The 22,664-nt window shown below is 42.6% G+C and overlaps 1 protein-coding gene across 1 annotated transcript in view; it reads left to right on the top strand.

Moving 5' to 3' along the window:
• COL17A1 (collagen type XVII alpha 1 chain) overlaps positions 1 to 22,664 on the top strand; it is a 65,378-nt gene that overhangs the window by 9,992 nt on the left and 32,722 nt on the right. Inside the window, exons 8-25 of the mRNA XM_044450299.1 lie at positions 990 to 1,133; positions 2,159 to 2,314; positions 3,170 to 3,241; positions 4,578 to 4,649; positions 6,002 to 6,076; positions 9,356 to 9,520; positions 10,519 to 10,605; positions 11,380 to 11,424; positions 13,025 to 13,174; positions 13,993 to 14,181; positions 16,339 to 16,363; positions 16,826 to 16,866; positions 17,729 to 17,755; positions 19,190 to 19,243; positions 19,910 to 20,012; positions 21,476 to 21,531; positions 21,644 to 21,679; positions 21,940 to 21,993. Of these exons, the coding sequence (XP_044306234.1) occupies positions 990 to 1,133; positions 2,159 to 2,314; positions 3,170 to 3,241; positions 4,578 to 4,649; positions 6,002 to 6,076; positions 9,356 to 9,520; positions 10,519 to 10,605; positions 11,380 to 11,424; positions 13,025 to 13,174; positions 13,993 to 14,181; positions 16,339 to 16,363; positions 16,826 to 16,866; positions 17,729 to 17,755; positions 19,190 to 19,243; positions 19,910 to 20,012; positions 21,476 to 21,531; positions 21,644 to 21,679; positions 21,940 to 21,993 (1,551 nt within the window). The remainder of the gene's footprint in view (positions 1 to 989; positions 1,134 to 2,158; positions 2,315 to 3,169; positions 3,242 to 4,577; positions 4,650 to 6,001; positions 6,077 to 9,355; positions 9,521 to 10,518; positions 10,606 to 11,379; positions 11,425 to 13,024; positions 13,175 to 13,992; positions 14,182 to 16,338; positions 16,364 to 16,825; positions 16,867 to 17,728; positions 17,756 to 19,189; positions 19,244 to 19,909; positions 20,013 to 21,475; positions 21,532 to 21,643; positions 21,680 to 21,939; positions 21,994 to 22,664) is intronic.

Below are 22,664 nucleotides of genomic sequence, written 5' to 3'. Positions count from 1 at the left end.
TGGTTTTAAAGTATTGTCTTTTTTGGGCCTCATTTGTAGAATTTATGGGGAATCCAAATAATGTCTGTAATTCATAATCCTTCTATTTCAATTGTTTTGTCCATCTTGAGCCCACAAAATTGAGTGAGGAAGGAGAAAATAGAATAGCTACACAATGTCCTTTGTTGGGCAGTGCTTGAAGCCATCTCCTGGAAGCACATCTAGTTTGGAAATGGAACAGCCAAAACTGTAAGAAGGCTTCTGCTTCTCAGCATTGTTTATGCTACGTTACACACAAGAGAGGAATTTTGTTCAGTTCACATTTTAATGTGAATTTACCTGATTTCGCACCTTCAAACCACAGTGTAGACTGAAACATAGCTAACCATGAAAAGTTACACTTCTCCAAATTTTGCCATGGAGTTTTCCAGTTAAAAAGTGCACAAAAGTATTAGTGAAAATAACATTAAAAATCATGATATTAGAAAAATTGCTTGGAAAGTGTATATTAAAAAATGCACACAAAATACTCAAAACTTTTTATGCAAGCTTTTTTCAATTCAAAGTAAGAGAGGAATTGAATTAAAATTTGGAAAAATTAGAAATGGAAAAAACCCCACTGTGATTGACAGAGTTCTCCATTCTGATCAGATGCATCAATTTTTTTATGATGTAAAAATATACATCTGATGTAAAGATATAAATGATAATCTGATGTAAAGATATAAATATTTTATATAAATATAAAACTGATAAATCTTACTATGTAAGATGTTATGATGTAAAGAAATAATGTTATGCTAAGTAAATAAATGTGCCTGATTTTGCACTTTCAAGCAATGATGTGAACCAAAACTCAGTTAACCTTCAATATCTGCATTTCTCCAAGTTTTGCAATGGACTTTTTCATGTGAAGTTTTCGAGGGGCATTTTCTAGTCCTTTCAGCCACAGTTTGCATTTGGAAATTGTTTTTGGACTTCAGTTCCCCCATGTCCCTTTTCTTTTTCAGGGACAGAACTAGATGATGTTAAGCGACTGCTTCGAGGAAGTCGGTCTGCTAGTGCCAGCCCAACACGGTCTTCATCCAACACTCTCCCTATACCTAAGAAAGCTGTTGTGGAAACCAAGATGGTGACAGAGAGCACTCAGTCAGGTACCTCATTGCCTGAAGTCTATAGAGGTGCTCAACATGAGGGGCCCCAACCACAAAACACATTAAATGGTTGTGTTCCTTCTTTTAAGGGCAAAGCAAATCCTTCCAAGTTTTCTGAAAGTGTGCCTTGCCTTTAAAACAAGCTGTATGTTCAACACGCTCTCTGCTTTAAAAATGGTTTTGCAGGTGTTCAGGGTGGCACAGCAATTTTGGGACCAGTGGTGTGGGCGGGTTCAGGGGGCAATGTAGTGCCCAAATCATCAGACATTGCTCAGATCCTGCTGTAGAAGCACCTGAGACACTGGGGAGTCTACCATATTTCTAGTCTATGAGGTCACAGAAGAATGTAGAAAGTAGCAGAGACTACAAATGCAGTTTGTTCTTTCTGGAACAAAACAAGATTGCAGAGAGGATCAATGCTGATCCCTGGATTCTTTTAGTATACAAAAGGTGGGGTGAAACACAACAGTTTCAGTCTTTAAAAAGTACAAGAGTTTTGGACCAGTCTTGCCTGAGTCTTCCTCACACAAAAATGCACCCTTGGTTTTCCCTGGGCATTTTTTTCTTCAACAGTGTAATTCTTTTTTTTTTTCTTTTTGGGGAGGAGGGAGTTTTTATTGAATAGTATTGTTGGACAATTGTGAATCTAACACCCAGAGAGCTAGCCATAACTCTCAATCCTCCTTCTGCCATCTCTCTTTCCAACACACATTCAGGCTTTTCTCCATAACTATGAGGACTAGAAATAGTTGTTGGTGGTGATTAAAGGCACATCACATGTGTCCTAATTTTATTCTGTGTGGTTCAGGTGAGAGGAAAGAAAGAAAAGGTGTCCTCTAATTCAGTGCCTACCAGAAAGGTCAGATTATATTTGCAATCATCCCTAACCAACATTACCAACAGCCATGTTCACTGGGGGAAGGTAAAATTTGTACCTGGAGGGCACTGGGTTGGAGAAGACTGTTCCAATTATTAAAAAATCTTAACCTTTTGATGATGGATGTTGCTCTCTGATTTTGCCCCAGTGTCAGGGACGTACGACACAACCATCTTGAATGCTGCCCTCCCACCGTACATGTGGTCCTCCACCCTGCCTGCAGGGTCATCTCTCGGCGGCTACCACAACAACATGACCCAAAGTTCATCTTTGATCAACACAGCAGCCCACTCTACTGGATCAGGTGCGTGTTCACTGCAGCAGCCTCACAGGGCCCTGTGTCATTTGGACTAAATGCCCACAGGTTTGCCCTAAGGTGCCACTGCATGTGTGATGAGAGGGAACACGTGCATACAAATGCCAGCATTCCCCAGTTAGAGATATCAGCTGTAGGGCTCCTTTCTGCCTAAGCAGGCTTAGGATTATTTATGTCGTTGTTGCATCTATATCCCACTTTTTTCTTCTTGCAAGGAATCCAAGGCAGCTCACAAGGTCCTCCTCTTCTCCTTTGTATCCTTAGTGATTGCACCTGTTGAGTGATGCTGTGTAGAGGCAGCATCATGGAATCATGGAATGAGTGGTTGTGCTTGTAATTATTGATACAAGAAGTCATTTATGTGCTAAGCAGAAGGAGATGTGTGCATATTAGTTTCCCAAGTTGCTTCCTCAAGCTCTAGCTGATCACCCCGGGAAGGAATTTTCCCCCAAGGCAAATTTCCTGAGTGGTGTTGAAGTTATCTTGGAGTTTCAGGATGATAGCTGGGATGAGCTATAGGGTACATTTTTCTCTACTGTGTAACCCAACTGACTGAAGAGAAATCAGTGTGGGAAATGTTCGCCTTACTTTGAATAGCATCAGTGCCACAAAGTGCATGGAATAACAGCAAGAGACAAGTTGTGAAGTGACCAAATAAACAACTGCTTGTGGTGTTAGTGTGAAAGGGGAGGTATTGCAGCTCATTTCATTATCTTTGTGTCTTTTCTGGTCTTTACTGATCAGTCAGCTACAGGAAGCTATAGCTGTGCCCAGATATATTACAACGTTTCCTTCTTTTCTATGTTGCCAACATTATTCCTTTTCTTATATCTTCTTGTACAGTGTTCGGAGTTACAAACAACTTGGCACCCAGCAACCCCAGTCTCAATGCTGGTCTCAGTACTTCTTCTACAGGTATGTTTCCCCTCCTTTCCAAGCAGCATTCAAGGGAAAGGACTGGAATTGATTGCTATCAGAGAGCAGTTACACATAGAGAAATTCAGTTTCTTCCAGTGGGATTCCTTGAAATCTGCCTTTGCAAATACAGAAGTATATGTTCAGTGGGTTCTGCACCCATAGAGAAAAGGATGGTTTATTTTTTTGTTTAATATGATGTTGATTTATGTCACGTCTATACATTTCTAGATCTGGGCAGTTTACAGCAGCAAAACACAATGCAATACAGCACCATAAAATTTGAAACACAAAATTTGAAAATGAATGACAAATACCTAAAACAACATACAGTACAGGTTAGATTTGTAAAACACGTGGGATGGGTACTCTCCTCATGCTCTTAGACATCCTTGCATGTTTTTAAAGGCCTCAACACAGAGGGCCTTTTTAACCTGGGACCAGGCAGGCTTCAGTGGGGAAAGGATTCCACCATTGAAGCGCTGTCAGTAAGAAAGGCCTTTGAAGTAGCCTCACAGAGTTGGCACCAAAGAAGGACTTGGGTGTTGATTATAGTGTCTGGGTAGATTGTGCTGGGTGAGGCACCCCTGCAGGTATCGCATTTTCGAGGTGGGCAGATCTGTCTCTGAGCCGCAGTTTGACAACATAGTCTTCCCAAGGCCTTAAATTAGGAAACTGATAGAAACTGATAGAAACTGATAGAAACACTATATCAATATGAGTTGGGCCTGCCTGCAGCAAGGTGTTGCAGGGGAGCCATAAGACTGGGCACCAGTGCTGGAAATTTCCCCACTTTTCTTCTAGCCAGGACAAGACTGGGAAAATTCTACCATCCTGTTGTCCAAGCTTGAACGACCCTACAAGACAGGGGTTATTCCCCTGCTTTGCAAAGGCTCTTCAGAGCCCGGCTGGCAGAAAGGTCACCCTTCACCTAAGCCAGGATACCAAAGCTTGATCTTGCTCTGTTGTAATGTATGAGCAATTATCCTAGAAACACAGTCAGGACATCAAGAAGTCAAAAATTCACCCTCTTTAACCTTAGAACTCCACTAATAACTCTCAAGATATTTCTCCTTAATATGAACTGATTCCAGCTTGAGATATTACAAACATTCATGCACTTGTGAGAGAGTAATTAAAAAGCATACAAAACATATACTTAAGCGAACATATGGTGAGCCAGTTTAGTTAATAGGCTGTAGTGCTAGGATGCTGGGGAGGTTTTCAGTGTCTAGAGATTATTAATTTTACACCATACTTCCCAAAGTGGAGAAGGGTCACTGGCTGTGTTGCTTTCATAAACTTGCTCCTTATCCCAGGAATTTTTTCTCTGCAGTATTTGGGGTTCAAAACAACCTGGCCCCAGCTACTCTTGGTGTTGGCAACAATGTAAACACAGCCTCTACAGGTAAGTTTTTATGAAGCTACCTAAGTTCTGCTCCATCTTTGGTGGCACAACATGGGCCTTAGGAAATACATTACAAATGGACAAGTACAGAAAATTGTTCCTTGTTTATCTTTATTTCTATACCACCTGGATTGTTAGGCATGGGCAGCCCCCCAGTAGGCCTATTCTGTAGCCAGTTTCCCGTCGTGTGTATTCACTAAATTCAATCAAGTCTGGATTGATTAGCAGCAGATGGAAGCCTGGTAGATCATGAGAAGACCCATGCGTCCCATGCCAAAGGACTCAGGTTCTATCTTTGGTGTCCCAGGATCTGAGAAGAGCTTGTGAGAAACCTTGGAGAGGAACTGTTCATTAGTTTCAGTCAGGGTTTTTTGAAACTCTTTCATCCAAAGGAAGAAATTCGCTTTGGAGAAGCTCTCAGGGGCTGCATTCCAGGGGTGGGTGTGGGCCAAAAATACCATGTTTACAGCTCTTAGTGCCAGGCATTGCACTTTAGGAGAGGCACTCCCCTTTTTAGAGCAGAGAAAACACTGCGCAAAGGCCAGGAAACAACCAGAAGATTGGTGTTCAGTGAACAGGGGGTGGGAGCAGGGGAATGGGAGCATGGGGAGCCTTGAAGGACCCCTGGAAGGCCAGGCTTGGGCCCCAGGTCTACACCGCTGGTATAGAGCGTACTGAGCTAGATGTATAGATGGTCTGACTTGAAAGGGCCTGCATTAAGGGGAAGCATGGTTGGGCACCTACTGGGGGCCCCCACCCCAGCAAGGGCCCCCTGAAAAATGCCCCATGGAGTTGCTTGTCCTTTTCACCATTGCAACCTGCATGTTCCCCTACCTCTCACTTTGGCCCAGACAATAGTGATGACGAGAAGGGGCAGTAGGTACCACCACCCACTTGCTGCCTGGCTCTCTGCCTGTCGAGCAAGCCAATGGGAGCAACACAGAGAAATAAGACGAGGAGCAAGAGCAGCTGGCCAAAATGGGAGTGAGAAGACAGGCTCATACTGGACCTGCTCAAACACTCAGGCGTGATTATCAGAGAAGGGAGAGCAAGCATCATGCCTGAGCTGTGCTGGTAGCACCAGACTCCCCCAGTGATATTGACAACCTTGCAGGTGGCTGGAATGATTAGTGGGCTAATGAATGTGAAACCCTTCAACATCTCAGAAAAGGATCGATGGTCATTTGTTCATTCTCAGAGCCTTTTCCTAGAAATATATGCTTTCTGCTATTTTGTTTGGTGTTCCCAGTGCTGGGGCAAGCAGGTATCTTGATTGCGCCTTTTGGCTTTGAGCAACTGTGAGTTGAAAATGTCTTCTCTCTTCCCCTGCCTTTCTCCCTTTCTTGCAGCAGCATATGGAGTAAAGAAAAATACTATGCAGAGCTCTGGTGTGACCAGCACTGGAGTGTCTACCTCATCTACAACTGGTGAGTCTTTCTCTCCTTTCACAGGTCATGGAATTTCTACAGAACTGGTAGAATGCACTCTGTAGCAGTACATATTTGCCATGCAATTGAGAAATTGTGTATTTCCCGTCTGTCTGTCTGTCTGTCTGTCTGTCTATCTCTCTCTATACTGCCCCACAGCTGAAACAGGGAGCTGCTAAAGCTGGGCAGTTTACAACACTCCATAAAAAAAGTTGATAAAAATACAATTTAAAATATAATCAAATCAGAAGAAAATAAAACGTTTAAAACAGCGAAAAATAGATGATAAAAATATACAAGAGCAAAAAATGGCTCTGTGAAACACAAGGGGATCCCGCTGAAGCCTCTGGGGGCTGTCTTAACCTCCACACTTCCTGCAGAGTTGACCCTTGGAGGAAGGCTCCAGGCTGAGTGGGGCGTCTGAGCTGATCTTGGTTACAAAACCTGTTCTAAGGAATATTGTGGTCCCAAGTCATGTAAGGCTTTGCAGGTTAAAACCAGCACCTTGAACTGGGATCAGGAAGCCAGTGCAGTGTTACATGTTCTGACCTGTGGGTTCCAGGTATTCGTCTGACTGCCACATTCTGCCCCAGCTGCAGCTTCTGAACCTTCTTCAAGGGCTGCCCCACGCAGAGTGCATGGCAGTAATCTCACTTTGAAATTAGCATAGCGTAGGTTACTGAAGCCAGGCTATACCTGTCTGGGAAGGGGCATGCCTGGGCCACCAGCCGAACCTGGTGGAAAGCACTCCAGGCCACTGATGCCACCTGACCCTCAAGTGGCAAAGGTGAATCAAGGAGCACCTCCAAGCTATGACCCTGCTCCTTCAGGGGGAGTGTGAGCCCACCTAGAACAGGTGTAAAAGGAGCCACCCACCAACAGCATTTCAGTCTCTCAGTTTGTCAGCCCTCATCCAGTCCATTGGCACAGCCAGGCACCACTTCAGCTCAGCCACAGCCTTGCCTTCGGACAATGACAAGGAGACATAGAGCTGTGTGTCATCAACCGACTGATGATACCAGACTGGGCCAGACAGAACGTGTGCGTTTTGTTTTGTTTGTCTTTCTTGGTTTATCATAGAGGAGTGAAGACAGACAGAATAGAAGAGTCTTTTATGTCTTGGTTAAATCATCAGATTTGATCCATATTTAAGTACAAACCACTAGGGTGGCATAAGTGAACTTCGCTGCCTTGTCCTCCCCATGGCAACCCATCCAGTCCCTGTAAATGCTACACAGAGCACCACAGATGGAGGGTTTTGTTTAATATTGTAGCAGTCGTGCATGAGAAGAGAAGGCCTAGGATGGAATGAGGAAAAAGATAGACAGGGGAACACCGCTTAAGACTGGGCATATGTTCAAAAAGACGGAGGCTGCTCCATGGCATTGTTCCGTGTGCTGGCTCATGGGCAACCATAATATTTGTGCAACTTCCGTTGTGACACAAAATCATCACAGTAGTTTTATCTGGTGGGGAAATACCAGCCTAAAGCCACTATACTATAAGTAGCAGAAACTGCTCTGCCAGGGAAGCTCCATTGCCTTTTCCCATTGCACAAGCAGTTGCACAAGTGCCGGCAAACTGCCCTTTAAACTTAAGATCTGCAACCCGCTGTGCAAGCGCAACTTTGCTCAGATCCTACCCCCACACCCCGGCCGGGTATATTTGGGACTTAAAGGCACAGCATCCTTTGTGCTAGTGGGATGACCCTATCCACTGATTTCCCAGCAACAAACATCTAACAACCATTTTAAAGACGATTGTGAGGCTGCCTTGGGATCTTCTGGGTGGCTCACTGACAGCTGTGGAAAAACCTCTGGGAACAATTCCTCTGGAGAAAATATGCGCCTCTCCTGTAAAGCTGAACATTTATTATGCTGCCTGGAACAGCTTCTCCTTCTGCTAAGCCACATGGCTGAGCAGCAAGACAGCCCTATCAATGGGCATTGTCAACCATATGATCCACTAGATGCCGCTCTTGCATTTTGGAATTAAGTATAAAATTATCTGAAGGCAGTTGGAGAACTAGTTCATCTTCTCCCTAATGCCTGTGCTGCAGCAGTTTTCTTTGAAGTGTAGCAAGCTTTGATTTACATCACGCTACCTTATTGCATAACCATATCTATAGCCTCTGTAGTGTGGCACAGAGTTTGGATTATCTTCACAGAAAAATTATTGACAAAGACTTGTTGAATAAATCAAAGACAAAGCTATTTTCTATTTGCATGCCTGATATGCACTATAGCCAATCTTTCCCAAATCCTCTACCAAAAGTGCTGGTCTGCAATCCTCATCATCCCTTTCTGGGGGATGATGAGAATTGTAGTCCAATACATTTGGGAAAGATTGCAATTGGCCTTTGAAGGCAATTACGGAGTTCCTATTATTTTCCAAGTTCCCCATCATCCAGTGCGAGGAGATTGGAAGGTGGAAGGAAGAAAAATGTTAGAATGCCACCAAGTGTCCACCAAAGGCCAGCATCTTTGGAAACACTGCCACAGCCCACAGTTCAGGGCAGAGACTGTATGTCCCACACCGCCTAGAAACAGAAGAAGCCAACTCATCTCAGCTGGACTAGGGATTGTGTGCAAGATAGCAGCATTCCCTCCCTCAGTGCACACATAAGCATCAATGTGGCCATGTCCCCAGTATGTGACCCCAGGAAGTCTCTCCCAAGAGAGTCCAGAAAGCTCTGTGGAATTGTTCCAGAATACCAGGTGCCAGACTTAGCACACAAGCACCCAGCCTGAGGACCTCATCAACCTTCTCCAGATAAGCCAGGGCCAATATCTACCAGCACAGCCATTACTTCTGGCTACCTGGGGCAGTCTGCTGGCACAGGGGACATGGCAGTGGCCTATCTGGCATTCTCCCAGCTCAGCAGAGCATATGTCTAATCCTATGCCCTAAATGTGGAATACTAGACCTCAAATCTCCAAACTCTATTTTGAGGTTGGAAAAAAACATTTTAGACGGGGCTGCTTGTACCCTTAGGCAGAGTGAGATGGGAGTCTCAGGCAACAGATACTTTGGGGCAGGGACTGGTTACAAACTAATGGAGGACAGGACTCCATGCTGCTCTCAGAATGCTGTGCAACCCCCTAACATGCTCCACTGCCAGCCTGCTTGAGATTTACACATGGAATGAGGAGAGGCGCCATCTTGCAAGTCACTACAAGAAGCAAAATGTCTTGAACCAGACCCATTTGTAGGGTAGTGCATACTTCGTAGGCTGCCACTGTCTCCTTCCTTACCTTCCGCCATTTCCATGTCCCCCAGCAGCCGCCACCACAGGATCTCAGCATGATGACTTCCTGCGCAAAGACTGCAAGTTCCTGCTCCTAGAGAAAGAGAATGTCACTCCCAAAAAAGAGATGGAGCTGTTGATCATGACCAAGGACAATGGGAAAGTTTTCAGTGCATCCAGCGCTGGGCTCAGCGGAGGTTTGTTTCCTTTCTCTTCCTCCTAATGCACAAATTGACCACTTGGACTCAACTCAGATGTTACCACAGCAGTGTAGAAGCCACTGCTTCCCAAGGATCTAGTTTTGGGCTAGTCCAACAATGTACACATGGGAAAATAGCATGGCTCCTTCATGCAGAATATTGTTTAGCATGCTGTCCCTGTGCCGTTGTGGTAATATAGGAACTGATTCGAATATGCATATATGGAGGGTTTTGTTTGTTTTGAGGGTTTTATTGCATTAACTGAGCCCCATCCCATGAGGTAGATGCTATCTACCATATGGTAGCTCCCTGCCTAACCATCACTGCTGCCAGTCAGTGTGAGTGCGAGGTTTTTTTTAATTTAATTTTATTTATAACACACCTTTCTGCCCCCAGGATGAAGTTAGCACAGGTCTGATTTGGCTGTGCCAACAAGACCTTTGCACACAATGGTGTAGTAGTCCTAAGAAGAGGGCTGGGCAATTTTGCATGTACCAGCTCACACCTATGCATATCCTCTGCTGTGTGCAATTTCTGAGCATTTGCAGCGGTGGGTTGAATAAGGAGAAACATCACCAATGTGCCATGAACTTGGAAGCAGACTGTATGATTTATTGCTCATGCCGAAGTGGTTATGTGGATAGTCCTTCCAGGCTGCTGTTCCATGTTACATCTCTGCTCGTTGTGCCTTTCTGATAAGATAACAGCAGCAGTTATTCATGTGTAGAGCTATTTCAGCCTTGCTGTCCAAGAAAGTTTTGGGCTGACAACATCTCTCAGGGTCCCACAGATTGCTTTTAAATTCATAACAGTTGGTGATCTGTGTTTGTGTGCTGGTAAACCCAGCAGAGTGGATTCATATTTAATGCAGATGGTTGCTTCAATGTATATATTAACTATATGCCAATAGAACGAGGGAAGATTTGAAACACAAGCTGAGAATGAAGTCTGTGTTAAGCTAGCAGCAAACAAGGTTTTTGTTGGGTCCTCCACAGGCTGTTATACTGAAGACACCCTAAAGAAAGACAAGCAGGCCAATGCTGCTTATACTGGAGATTCCTACCTGAAATCAGAATCAAACGGTATATTTTTATTCATTGCCTTGATGTGGAAATGTAGGACTACTTCATAGAAAAAATGTTTCCTATATAGGCATAGAAATAACTGTGTACATTTGTGTGCACTATCGTGTTTGAAAATTGTGTGCATGACTCTTTACTGTGGAAACATACTCAGAGCTGCCTGCCAGTTTTGACTTCTGAAATGTATACATGATAAAAGAGCTGCATTGGTCCTTTCTCCCCACTCTCCTGCTCTTTTGCACAGGAGAAATAAATCATGGCTAGGAAGCAATTAGAATATTCCTGTTCCTGACAAGTCCCTTTTTATCAAGGGCAAGTTTTCACTTACTTTTAAAATCTTCCAAGAGCTATTCAGGACTACTTCACTTCTGGGTCACCTCACTTCTACTGTTACTTCAGAGTTCCTCTACATTTTTTTTTTTTTTTGTGACTTTGGTTTTTACAGTTATTCCTTGTTGCAAGGGGAAATGCCCCTACAGTTCTTCAACGTTATGTATCTGAAGGTTATTTGCAAGTATAGTTTCCTGTTTTGGGGTTTCCATATTCATTTTTTGTAGTGCTATTGTAGATTATGTTAACTATTACAATATTTTTCCTGCCCCTTGATGGTGAAAAATGCAAAGCAGCGTCTCAGGTAACTGAACAATAAAACTATTAAAGAAGCTATTTTTGTGGCCCTTGTTTGGACTGGCAGCTGCTTTGGCTTAAACTTCTCTTAGCACAAAGAATGAGACTGCATGCAGAAGTTATTTCTTTGTTCTTGTTGTTGTATAGGAGGACTAAAATCTGTTTCTACAAAGGACAAAGCCACCTATGCAGGTGGGTAGTTTTTCCTTAGTGGGGAAGTGCAAATAACATATTTCAAATATTGTTCAGTAAAATGTATACCTTACAATAAGAAGTTATTCATAAAGGGTAACTTTGCCATACACACACTTCCTTTATGTGGCTCTGGTTACTTGCTTTCCAACAGCTACAATCCAAAGAATATGGCACTATAGAAAAGTCTGTTGGGAATTGCACTGGAGAGGTTCTTTGCATTAAACATGAGCTGCAAAAAAGCTCATTTAGCAGCGTGATGTAAATGGGCTGAGCTCAGAGTATCTCTTCCCAAAATCTCCCTGATGATTGTTCACCATTGTTCGTTACTCAGTGTTTATTCAAGCTCATTCTTACTTTTAGAAATTAGAACACTGATACCACGGGGTCTGGGTTGGTCCAGTTTTGTGATTGCACAATTGAACAAATCCATTTTGCAGAAGAAAGCAAAATGTAAGCTGTTTGCAGTGGGAAGCAGAGTTAGTCTGTTGCTGCAGAATCAACAGTCCTATAGAACCTTCAAGATGAGCCCAACTAAATAAAGGGATTGTGTGAATGTAATACCATCATAATAATATCTGTAAAAGGAGCAAGAGGCAGAAGGGCAGGGTATACAACAATGATACATTTAGTCTAGCATGGTGCATCATCGATACTGTCCATCAGAGCTTAAAGCAGAATAAATGTGTTATTTATAAGGTGCCACCAGACCTTTTGTTGAAAAAGCAAGAAGTTAATGTATGGTGCAACCTGATACAAATCTACTCTGAATTAAATCCCATTGAGTTCAAGGAGACTGTGTATAAGGTTGTGGCCTTAAGTAATAATGTTCTTAATTTAGATGTCAAAGAGTTTCCCCAGAGGAAACTCTGAATCATCTTGGAAAAGCTTGATTTTTTTAATACCCCTTTCTGGGCTGAGATTTAAATTGGGACATTCCACCCACAGCTCATGATCCTAATAGGTATATGACATCATTTCTTACCAAGTTTGGGATACTACATTTTTAAAAAAGATAAAGATAATGTGGAGAAAATTTGGAGGAATAAAGATCCTATGCCTGATGCAAGAGGGTAGACTAAAGGAAGCTAAACCTTGATTCAAGAGAAAAAAATATAACTATTTTTAGCTGGTCACTGTGATGGAAAGCGGATTAGGATGAATGTAAGCACAGACATCCGAAATGTAAGAGGTATTAGGCCAAAGTGGTGCTGTATGGAGAAGTTGTAGAATCACAATTTCTGGAGATATAATGTACAGAACTGCAAAGGACCCGAGAGGTTATCCAATCTAATCTCATGTTGAATGCAACTAAAGCATCTCTGCTGAGTGGCCGTCCAGCCTTGATTTAAATACCTCCAGCCAAGAAAAGCTCTCTGCTTCCCTGGAAGGCTTTAAGAATAGTTTCCATTCCATATTGAATTACTCAGGTACGATATTAATAAAATTTTGAGACTTGGGACTTTGAAATTATTACTTTTTAATTGAAAAAAGGTGAATAAGCACCTGTTAGGGTATTTTGGAATTCCCTGTTGCCTAAGCTGCTGTCATGCTTGAATGTCTAACCTGCCTTGACTTTTCTTGTCTCTGCTCACTCCAGAAGTTCGAGGTGATGATGGATGTGGTGGGGCAGGTGCGGCCCCAGCCTGGTGTCCTTGTGCTTCCTGTTGTAGCTGGTGGAAGTGGCTTCTAGGTTTGCTCCTGGCCTGGCTGTTCCTCCTTGGCCTACTGTTTGGGCTTATTGCACTGGGTAAGAGATTCCGGCTGAACAGGCAGTGGGCTGGGTTATACCTACAGAATGACCAGGTGTCCCCTGCAAATGACTAATCAAAGCAACCATGGCTAGGAAGCGTAAACCACGTGTTATGGTGAAAGTTTAAGAATTGTTTTCAGGGCCAGGCACAGTTTTTCAAAAATAAACAGAGAAAGGAGATTCGACTGTCATCTTTTCCCCAGTGAGAAATAGAAGAAACTCTCCTGTCTGAATGAGAACCTTTCAAGTTATTTATACAGTCTCAGCACAGCTAGAAGACTGAGCAATCTGGGCTGCTTGGCTCGTCACATTATCATAACGCAGGGTCCCCTGGCAGAAATGTCTCTGTGGTTATAAATATGTGAGCAGGTATTTGCTTACAAATGCCGACTGATCGTGTCTTTCAAAGAAGTTGATTCTAAGAGATCTGCCACCACTCAATTTGACAACAATAATTCAATAAAATTATTGTTTTAGGAAAGCAGGATAGAGGCAGAGATAGAACCACTGTAGTGTAATAGAGTATTATACTGGGGACATGGAGGCTCTGGTTTCTAGTCCTCACAAAGTTCACTGGATAAACTTGGGCTGGTCACTCAGTCTAACCTACCTCAGATGGCTGTAGTCATGAGAATAAGAATGAGCTGGGGAACTATGCAAGTTGCTTTGGGTTCCTCACAAAAGGGAAAAAGGTGGTATATAAATGCAATGTAATAATACTGATACTAATGTGTTATTTCTTGGTGGCAAATAGAGGAAAGTAGATTTGACTAAGGACAATTTAATTCTTGTTTTTTTTCCCTCTCTCCTTTCAGCGGAGGAAGTGAGGAGGCTAAGATCCCGTGTGGAGAACCTTGAATCCCAAGGCAGCTTCCAGTACTTTAACAATGAGAAAGATGTCCAAGGGGGGACATATAGCAGACTTGAAGCAGGACCAAATGATCTGAATGAAGAGAAGCTGTGGGCGTTAATGAAGTACAGGCTAGATAAGGAGATAAATAAAGGTAAGAAGTTCACCAAATTCCATGAAATTTGGCAGTTAAATTATGAACTTGCCAGAAAGTCTATTGAATTCCTCAGGGCTACTGTTGCATTTTCTAGAACACAGTTAATGTGGAGGGAAACACTGGAGTCTTGGATGACATGGGCTTTGGAGTCAACCCAAGGCAATGTTCTTAACTGCTGTGACTGGCCTTCTTCCCTTCCTTCTAAGTAGAACAGGACAAAGACTTTCTAACTGAAGTCTTAATTTTCTTAAAGCTGTCCAGTCAGACTGCCTTCATGATACAAATGAAGGGTTTTGAAAAAGTGCATAGCAAATGAAACAAGCAAAGTAGGAATACTGCTCATTAGGGGAAAGAGGCTTAATAATGCAGAGTTGAGCCTAAACTTAATTCCTCTCTTCCTTTCCAAAGGAAAGATTTGTATTTATGCCATGTAACTGGATAATGAATTTAGGTCCATCCTTCCCACACCAGCTTGTTTAGTAAACCTTTGCACAGAATTAGAAACTCTCCAATTCTCGGGGATTCTCGGGCTGGCATAAACTAATACAAATTGTCATTTCCCTCTATGATGTATTATGCTTTTGATATTTTCTCACATTCACTTGTACTGGTTTAGCCACTGTGCTTAACTTTGCTTCTGTCCCCCCCCCCACCCTCTTTTTTTCTTTTTGGTACTGCTGCAAGCTCTCTGTTATTTTCTCTCCCACTGCCACAGGGGAGTCTTAGCAAATTCTCTGTGCGTGCGTGTGCGTGTGTGTGTGTGTAGGAGTGGGGGGGAATAAGGATGTCACGGCAATAAAAATACTATTCAATCACTGTGGTATCTTAACGGCTTCTCAGTTTTATTGCAACAGAAACTGGATTGCTCCACTGGATACACAAAGCAGTGCCATCTAATGTAGGCTCCAGCCTACAAAAGGTCGTGTTACAAGCCAGTTACTCTCTGAGCCTTTCCTCCATTCTTGCACCATACTTCTCTCATTCTCTCTCTCACACACCGGCTCCTGTTTGTTTATTGAATTTGTATTCCACCTTTCCTCTATAGAGCCACAAGGTGGTGTACATGATCCTCTTCCTTTCCATTTTATCCTCACAACAGCCCTATGAGATAGGTTGTGTTGAGAGTTGTCTTGACTTGTCCAAAGTCATCAGTGAGCTTCATGACTGATTGGGACTACAGCCGATCTCCTCATTCCAATATTCTAATCCTTTTACCACACTGGCTCCTATTTACCATCCGCCCCACTCACTCACTCAGTCACTCACTCACACATGCATGCGCGCATATGCACAGAGAGAGAGAGAGAGAGAGAGAGAGAGAGAGAGAGAGAGAGAGAGAATGAGAAATTAAAAGGCAACAAACTCTCCACACAGAGAAAAGCACTCTCTGTCTCCTTGGGCATATGGCTATATCTTTCTGCTCTGGGATGGGTGAGCCCCATCTTAGGTTAGAGAAGCTATAATCTCCAAGCAAGAGATTAGAACAGAGGTGGCTCAGGAGCTGTATGTGCCTCCTGGAGTTCATTTTGTGGCTCCCTGCCAGTCACTGCCCACTGCTGCCATCCACAGGTGCCTACTTGTATCTCTCCAACATCTGACATTTACTGTACATGGTTCTTCTGTTGAACAAGCCTGGCCACCTCTGCGTAGAACAAGGGGCCAAAACCTGGGTTGAGGGTGGTAAGGAAGTGCTAGGGAACCCCTTTGACCACCAGGTTTCTCAGGTCTAATCCAAGGCCCCATGCTGCATTTTGGTTTCCATTACTCAAGACCAATGAGTTTATTTCTAGAGTTTTTCAGGAATATAGATCAGAGGAGATGTGTTTATTCCCTGGGTTATTTGAGATTCTTCTTCCCTTTAATAATGCTGCCATATCAGCAGACATTATCCTAGAGCAGTTAGGAGCAAATTTGGTTCCTAAAAGCTTCCCCCCTGGAGGCCATTTCAATTCATTGTTCTTAAGCATCCTATAAAATGTTCATACAACCTCAGTGTAATGCAGGGAGGTAGGCAAAGAATGACTGCTGAATCGGTTCCAGAATTCATTGTTCTTCCACTTAATTGCACTGCCTTCTACCATAGCATTAAACCAGAAATACCTTGGCATTGTTTGTACAATGGAAATTTGATTATTATTCTCTTTTCTTTTACAGGTTATTTGCAAGGACAAAAAGGTAGCCATTTGGCACATTTCTTTTTTAGTATTCTACAGAAATCTCTTTCATTGTTCATTCATGGTTCTCCTATAACTGAAAGAGTATCTGTCATGATTTCTTTCACAATAAAAGAAAAGCAAAAGATGACATTTCTTGGCCAAGAAATGTCATTCTTAAAGGAACCTAAAATACTATATATTCTTGTGATTCTCTGTGGTAAGCCATGATAACCATTTCAATCCATTTTCAAAAAGTTGTAAATTTATACAATGGGTGTAATTTTTGCTTAAAATTAAGAGAAATCATAGGAAAAATATACTTCTCTTCAAAAAAACATACAAAGGAAGGTGACATAGAGAATAAGCCAGCTCAACTAATGAGCTGCCTTTTCCCTTTAATGAACTGAAAATTCATGCTATGTGTGAGGAGTTAGAGAGAAGTAGTGAAACAAGCAAACTTTCCCATGACTTTCTTTTCCTGCTTTTCCCCCCTGCTCAGGTGATATGGGCCCACAAGGACCAAAGGGTGAGTTCAGATTTCCACAGCACCAACATATTTGGGATATCATCAGTTTGTTTCTTCCCAAAGCACCTAAAATGCAAAGATAGTCATGGTGGTCCATGAAGGGAAACCATTCCCAATACACAGTTGGGCAGGAGTACCAAGAATAATTTCACAAAAGCTTCCACAAACGTGTTTGCCAAGTGTGGATCTTGGATGCCTTTTCTTTATGTACATGCGAATATGTGCATGTAATGAAACTTTAATAGCTACCAGATACAACCAGGTTGAGGCAATAAACTTTTACAGATATTTCTAACTGGGCATATTTAAAAGAATGAGAAAAAATAAGAATCAGTAATCTAAACACCCATGTCATCTAATATTTGATATTAGACAACAATTCCTAAAACAAAAGAGGTAAGCAGATTGGTATATGTCATACCAACCATTTTAGTATGACATGAAGTTAGGAAATTCTATAGTCTATTTTACTGGAGAGCTAGCTTGGTACAATACACTAACAAATCTAAGTAGAGAAGAAATATATACACTGAAGATAAAATCCTCCAAATTAGTGGGATATGTCAGTTGTTAAATTCCATGAGAGACCTTATTCACTTTCTCATTCATGTTCTTGGGATGAAGAGTTCCTGCTCTTGCAATATGCAAACAGGATTTTTGATTCACCAGGAGGCAGTTTGCTAAACCTCATGAACAGGCAGAGAGTCATGTCACAAAGTTTACCAGTGGTGATGTGCGGAAAGGCATAAAGCTCCTCTTTGGCTTTTGGAAGGGATGGCAGTCCCCAGTTGGTTGAAAGAGAAAGAACCAACAGTCACTATTGACAATTTCCATCACTAACTCTGTTTCTTTGTTTCTGCAGGAGAGCAAGGGTTCCCTGGCATACCAGGTAGGCAGAATCAATACCAAACCCAATTGTATGTGGTCTTTCCAACTGTCTGGGACACTATTATGTCTGTCCCAAGAACTAAATGGTTCCTTCTTGAAGTTAGAATTTAGAAAAAAAGGGTTTTAACTTCCATTGACTTAAAGTCCCCACATAAAGCAAGCAGTACTAGAGTCATTAAAATGACATGTGCTCTAATCTTATGGGTCGATGCTATGCAGGTTCTCTCAGAATTCAGTCCCAATGTTCACTTGAGGCTTCCTCACAGGGAAGTATGCATGCGGTTGCAGCGTTAATTTCGTCCCAGCTCACCTGACGGTGTACTTGTTCCCCTTTGTTTTTAAGCTGATGCCTGCATGTAGGTTTCAAAGGTGCTAATGCAGAAAGGTGGCAGAAAGAGCCCTTTCTGGATATCTCCTAGGGAGAATTCTGCTATTTTAGGCTAGGGCCATCCCAAGACATTTTGCCACCTGAGGCAAAGGACACAATGAAATCACTCCTACTTCAGACACAGTAGCTGCTGCACAGTAAATTGAATCTTGCTTTAATACCTGTAATGTCTCATGGTCCTCCCCTGTACCAAAGGGAAACAGACTAATTTGTGGGCGTGTAGTACAAACCATGTGGCCCCCAAATTTCTGTTATCCAACATCTCCCTGCCTCTCTCTGCCCCAGTGGTGGCGGCATTTTTTATGTAAATGTATCATTATATCATTATGAAGGAGCCATGTGAAGTGGGGCCACAGAGGAGTTGGTACTTACGCCTTTTCCCCTGTTCATAGCATTTCTGGTTCATATGACCCCTAAAGCTGCATATTCCAACAGGAGTTTCTAAATGAGAGCAAATACTATAAGTGTTTGTATCTTCATGGGGCTGGGAAGTAGAAAGGGTTGAGCACTTTCCTGCCCCACCTCACATCCTTCTGTGCTCCAAATATCCCCCTTGGAAAGGGAAAGCTATTTCCTCAGGAAAAATTCTGTTGGGCGTTTGTTCCGGGTGCGTGGCTGCTCATGTTGCTTGGCTCCAAGCACCACATTGCATGTGAAGGGTTCCATTTCAATGGAAAATATGGCTGCATTACAACTACCATTACAAATGTAGACTACCCACGCCTCTTCTGGAGTTTTGGAGCTGCTCTCCATGAGGCATTTATTGTTCATGAGACTTTGCTGACGGAAGTAGGCAGGTCCTTTGACATCCTCCTCTCCTGCACTTTGTAGCAATTTTTGCAGCTTTTTCAGAGCAAGGATTATGAGATATTAAATTAGAAAGGTCCAACAGGATGACTCATTTCATCACTAATTGCACTGTACTGCTATACAACCTTGTGCCTGAATAAAACATAGAGGAAGACAGAGAAAGCAAAACATGCGGAAAATGTGAGTGATGGAAAATGGCACAACTAAGCTCTCTTTAATATACTTTCTCTCTAACAGGTCCTCCAGGTCCGAAAGGTCACCCTGGACCTGATGGACAGAAGGGCAGCAAGGGTAAGCAGAACTGGCCAGTCGTTTCACTGGCTTAGCAGAGGAAACTTCTAGGGTCACTTAAGTATCTACAGAAAGGAGGAAATGCATCAGAAAAGAGGACAACAAGTTGAAAAAATGCCATGCCACCTTATAGGTATAGACAGAAATTTAGAAGTGATGGAGTTCAAATTGAAAATAGTGTGAAAGGCAAGTATGCCTTGCTCAGTTTACTATCTGGGCATTGTTAATGTGACTTCAAATCCTGCCTTTTTCTTCTGATGGTTTTATATAGCAGACTTAGAGTGGACAGCCCATTTATTTATTTATTTATTTATTTATTTATTTATTTATTTACACTGTTTGTATGCTGTCCCATTCTTATGAGCCTTGGGACGGCTTACATACAATAAATAAACACAGTACAAATAACCCTTCAAATAGGATTCCTTCAAACTAGAGGATAGTCTTCTAGTAGTCCTTCAGTAGAGAACTGTCTTCTGTAAAGGGGAACATGTGACCACTGTGGAAACTTCAGACTGTTCAAACTCTTTTACCTCTATATATCAGGGATGCATAACCTTTGCAGCCTAGAAGGCTACATTGAGGGTGCATGTTTATGGGCATACACATGTAGAACATGTCCGATGTTGAAACCTGGTTCCTGAGCTACTGATTTTTTTTATACAGGTGAAACTGGCATGGAGGGTCCCATGGGGCAAAGAGGGCGTGAGGGACCGCAAGGACCTCGTGGGGAGCCTGGGATACCTGGAAATGCACAGAAAGGTGAAAGGATAAGAAATGAATTTATGATCCACTTTCCTACATAATGTGACTATGTCTTTGAAGTTACAAAGGTATTGGGAGTGGGAGGGTTCCCTCTGAATAGAAGGGTTTTTTTTCCCTAGGATTCTGCAAAGATAGTATCAGTGACTATGAAAGATTCTCTGTTTAAGAATACCTTCCACATCAACTTGTCTGTCAAAGAGTGTCTGATAGATATCCCTGAACATTGCAGAAAATTCTGGGGCATGTTGCTCTGCCCTCAGTAGGCCTTTTGACATTCTCTTTGTCCTACATAAACTGAATGTCAGAGACAGCATGTGTCTAAGTGACATAAATGTCAAGAGATCTGGGCCTTGTGGCCAAAACTGATTAGTTTGTTTCCAAATAATGCACTGCCTGTTGTTCTTTAATTATTCATTAATCACGGGTACCCTCAAGGCTGGAAATCAAGACTATCCCATTCAGATACTCAGATGTGGGCTGCCAACACTCAGTCATTCAAATGAATAATGGGATCCAATAAAAGAAAGCCATCTGGTGTGTTTTGTTTTGTTTTGTTTTGTTTTGTTTTGTTTGTTTTGTTTTGTGGCAGGAAGAACAATACCTTATCTGTCTGTAGAGTTCTGGGTGCCTTCCAATGTATGCTTATGGGCAGATTTAAGGGATGAAGTTATGAAAAGAGGGAATTAGAAAACACTATTGAAAACACAATCTGCAGCACTGCCTAACTTAGAGCTACGGCCTTACAGCCTAATCGGGCCACAGTCACACATCCCATTGGACCACTGCAACATGCTCGGCATGGGGCTGCCTTTGCAATCTGTTCAGAAATTTTGGCTAGTTTGGAATGCTGCGGCTAGATTGTTGACCTGAGCCAGCTCCGGGGAGCATGCCGTCCCTTTGTTAAAACAGCTTCATTGGCCACCTGTCACTTGCTTGGCATAATGCGAAGTGCTGATTATAATCTATGAAACCCTATACAGCATGGTGCCAGGCGACCTGAAATACTGCTTTCTTTCTTATGAGCCCAACCAGGCTTCAGATCATTAGGGGAGGCCATTCTTTCAACGTCGCCACCATCATGGGGGTGCTTGGAGCTTCTTAGTGACAGAGGACTTTCTTTCTGGCTGCTCCTGAGAACTCTCTGCAGAGGGAGGCTAGGGTTGCCTGCCTTTTGGGGTTCGCACTTTTTGTTGTTGTTAGTCACTTTATGGGTCATTTACCGATATAAATTAAATAGTTATCCTGCACGTGGGCCTTGCGGACCACAAAATCTCTAGTTAGCAACCTTGTGAAGGAACAGCATTCCATTTCTAGGATCAAGGAGAGATGCACCTACTTGCTAGTACTTTGCATAGTAACAAACCGTGGCACTGCATAGGGGACCCATTTAATATGATGCAGAAACAATACAGAAGGAATTGGGCTTCAACCCATTATCTAATAGAATTCTCTTACATTTTACTCTGCAGGTCCTGTTGGAGAACCAGGACCTCCAGGCCCACCAGGTATCCCGGGTCTTAAAGGTAAATAAGTTCTTTTGCATACAAACCGAGTAGTAGTCTGCACCATGAGGTGCTCATATTTCAGTCCCATGATCCCAAAGTTTCTGAAACATTGCAACGTTTCCTTTCCCAGGTGTGATGGGTTCTCCAGGTCCCCATGGTCCTCCTGGTGAGTCTCTTGCCTTCATGGTGTAGCATATTGTAAAGTACAGTAAGGCATGGTCTTGTAACTGGGCAGCATCTGCACATTGCATCAGCCTAGCCCTTAGCAGTAAAGCTACACCAACAAAAAGAAATAAAATTATTCTCTCTCTCTCTCTCTCATCCATTCTTGTGTGTGTGTATGAGAATATGACTTCTTTTCTGTCTTTCAAAAAATGTACTAAGTTAGCACCTGCATAACTATTTCTGATCTTGCTTTTCTTGTAGGTCCTTCTGGAATGCAAGGATTCAGAGGTGAACCAGGTAGCCCAGGTGTTAAAGGTATGACTCAAAGCCTACACATTTGAGGTGACAGGAATGAGAATATTTTGGAAACAGCTACTGAATTGCAGTTTTGGGGTGCATTCAAAGCACAACCCTCCCCACCCTGGTGCACTCCAGGCATTCAGCACTATGGCTCCCAGCATCCCTGACCATTGGCCATGCTGACTGGGTGTGATGGGAGTTGTATTCCAAAACATCTGGAGGACACCAGGCTGAGGAGGGTCAAGGCAGCATTTCCTGAAGCTAAAAACAAAGAACATGAAGAACATACATAATTGTGAGAATGATTGTTCTAAAAACTGAGTGTTTGTATATACTCGTATACATGCATGGAGCAATACAAAAGAAAAGGGGATAGAGCCTTGTACATTCTTCCAAATGGCATGCACTATTTTTTTTCTGTATATCGGCTGGTGAAAAGGCTTCTGAATAATATTGATTAATATTTCTATCTATCTATCTATCCAAAAATCTCCTGGAGTGTCTTACTTAAGATCACTGAAAGAGGCTAGTGCTTGTCCACGAGATTATAATCCACAAGGCCCAACATAAAAAGAAAAGGGGAAGAGGAAAATAGGCAAACTGTAGTTTTTAAAGTCACATGACAAGCCAAGCAGGAAGAAGCCAAATGATCTATCAGCAGGGCCAACCACTTCCACTCTCTTCCT

Source organism: Varanus komodoensis, unplaced genomic scaffold (assembly GCF_004798865.1).
Source record: "Varanus komodoensis strain SLA01 unplaced genomic scaffold, ASM479886v1 scaffold1, whole genome shotgun sequence".
NCBI classification, from domain to species: Eukaryota; Metazoa; Chordata; class Lepidosauria; order Squamata; family Varanidae; genus Varanus; species Varanus komodoensis.
The sequence above is the reverse complement of the archived record's forward strand: the minus strand, read 5'-3'. Positions and strand labels throughout refer to the sequence as shown.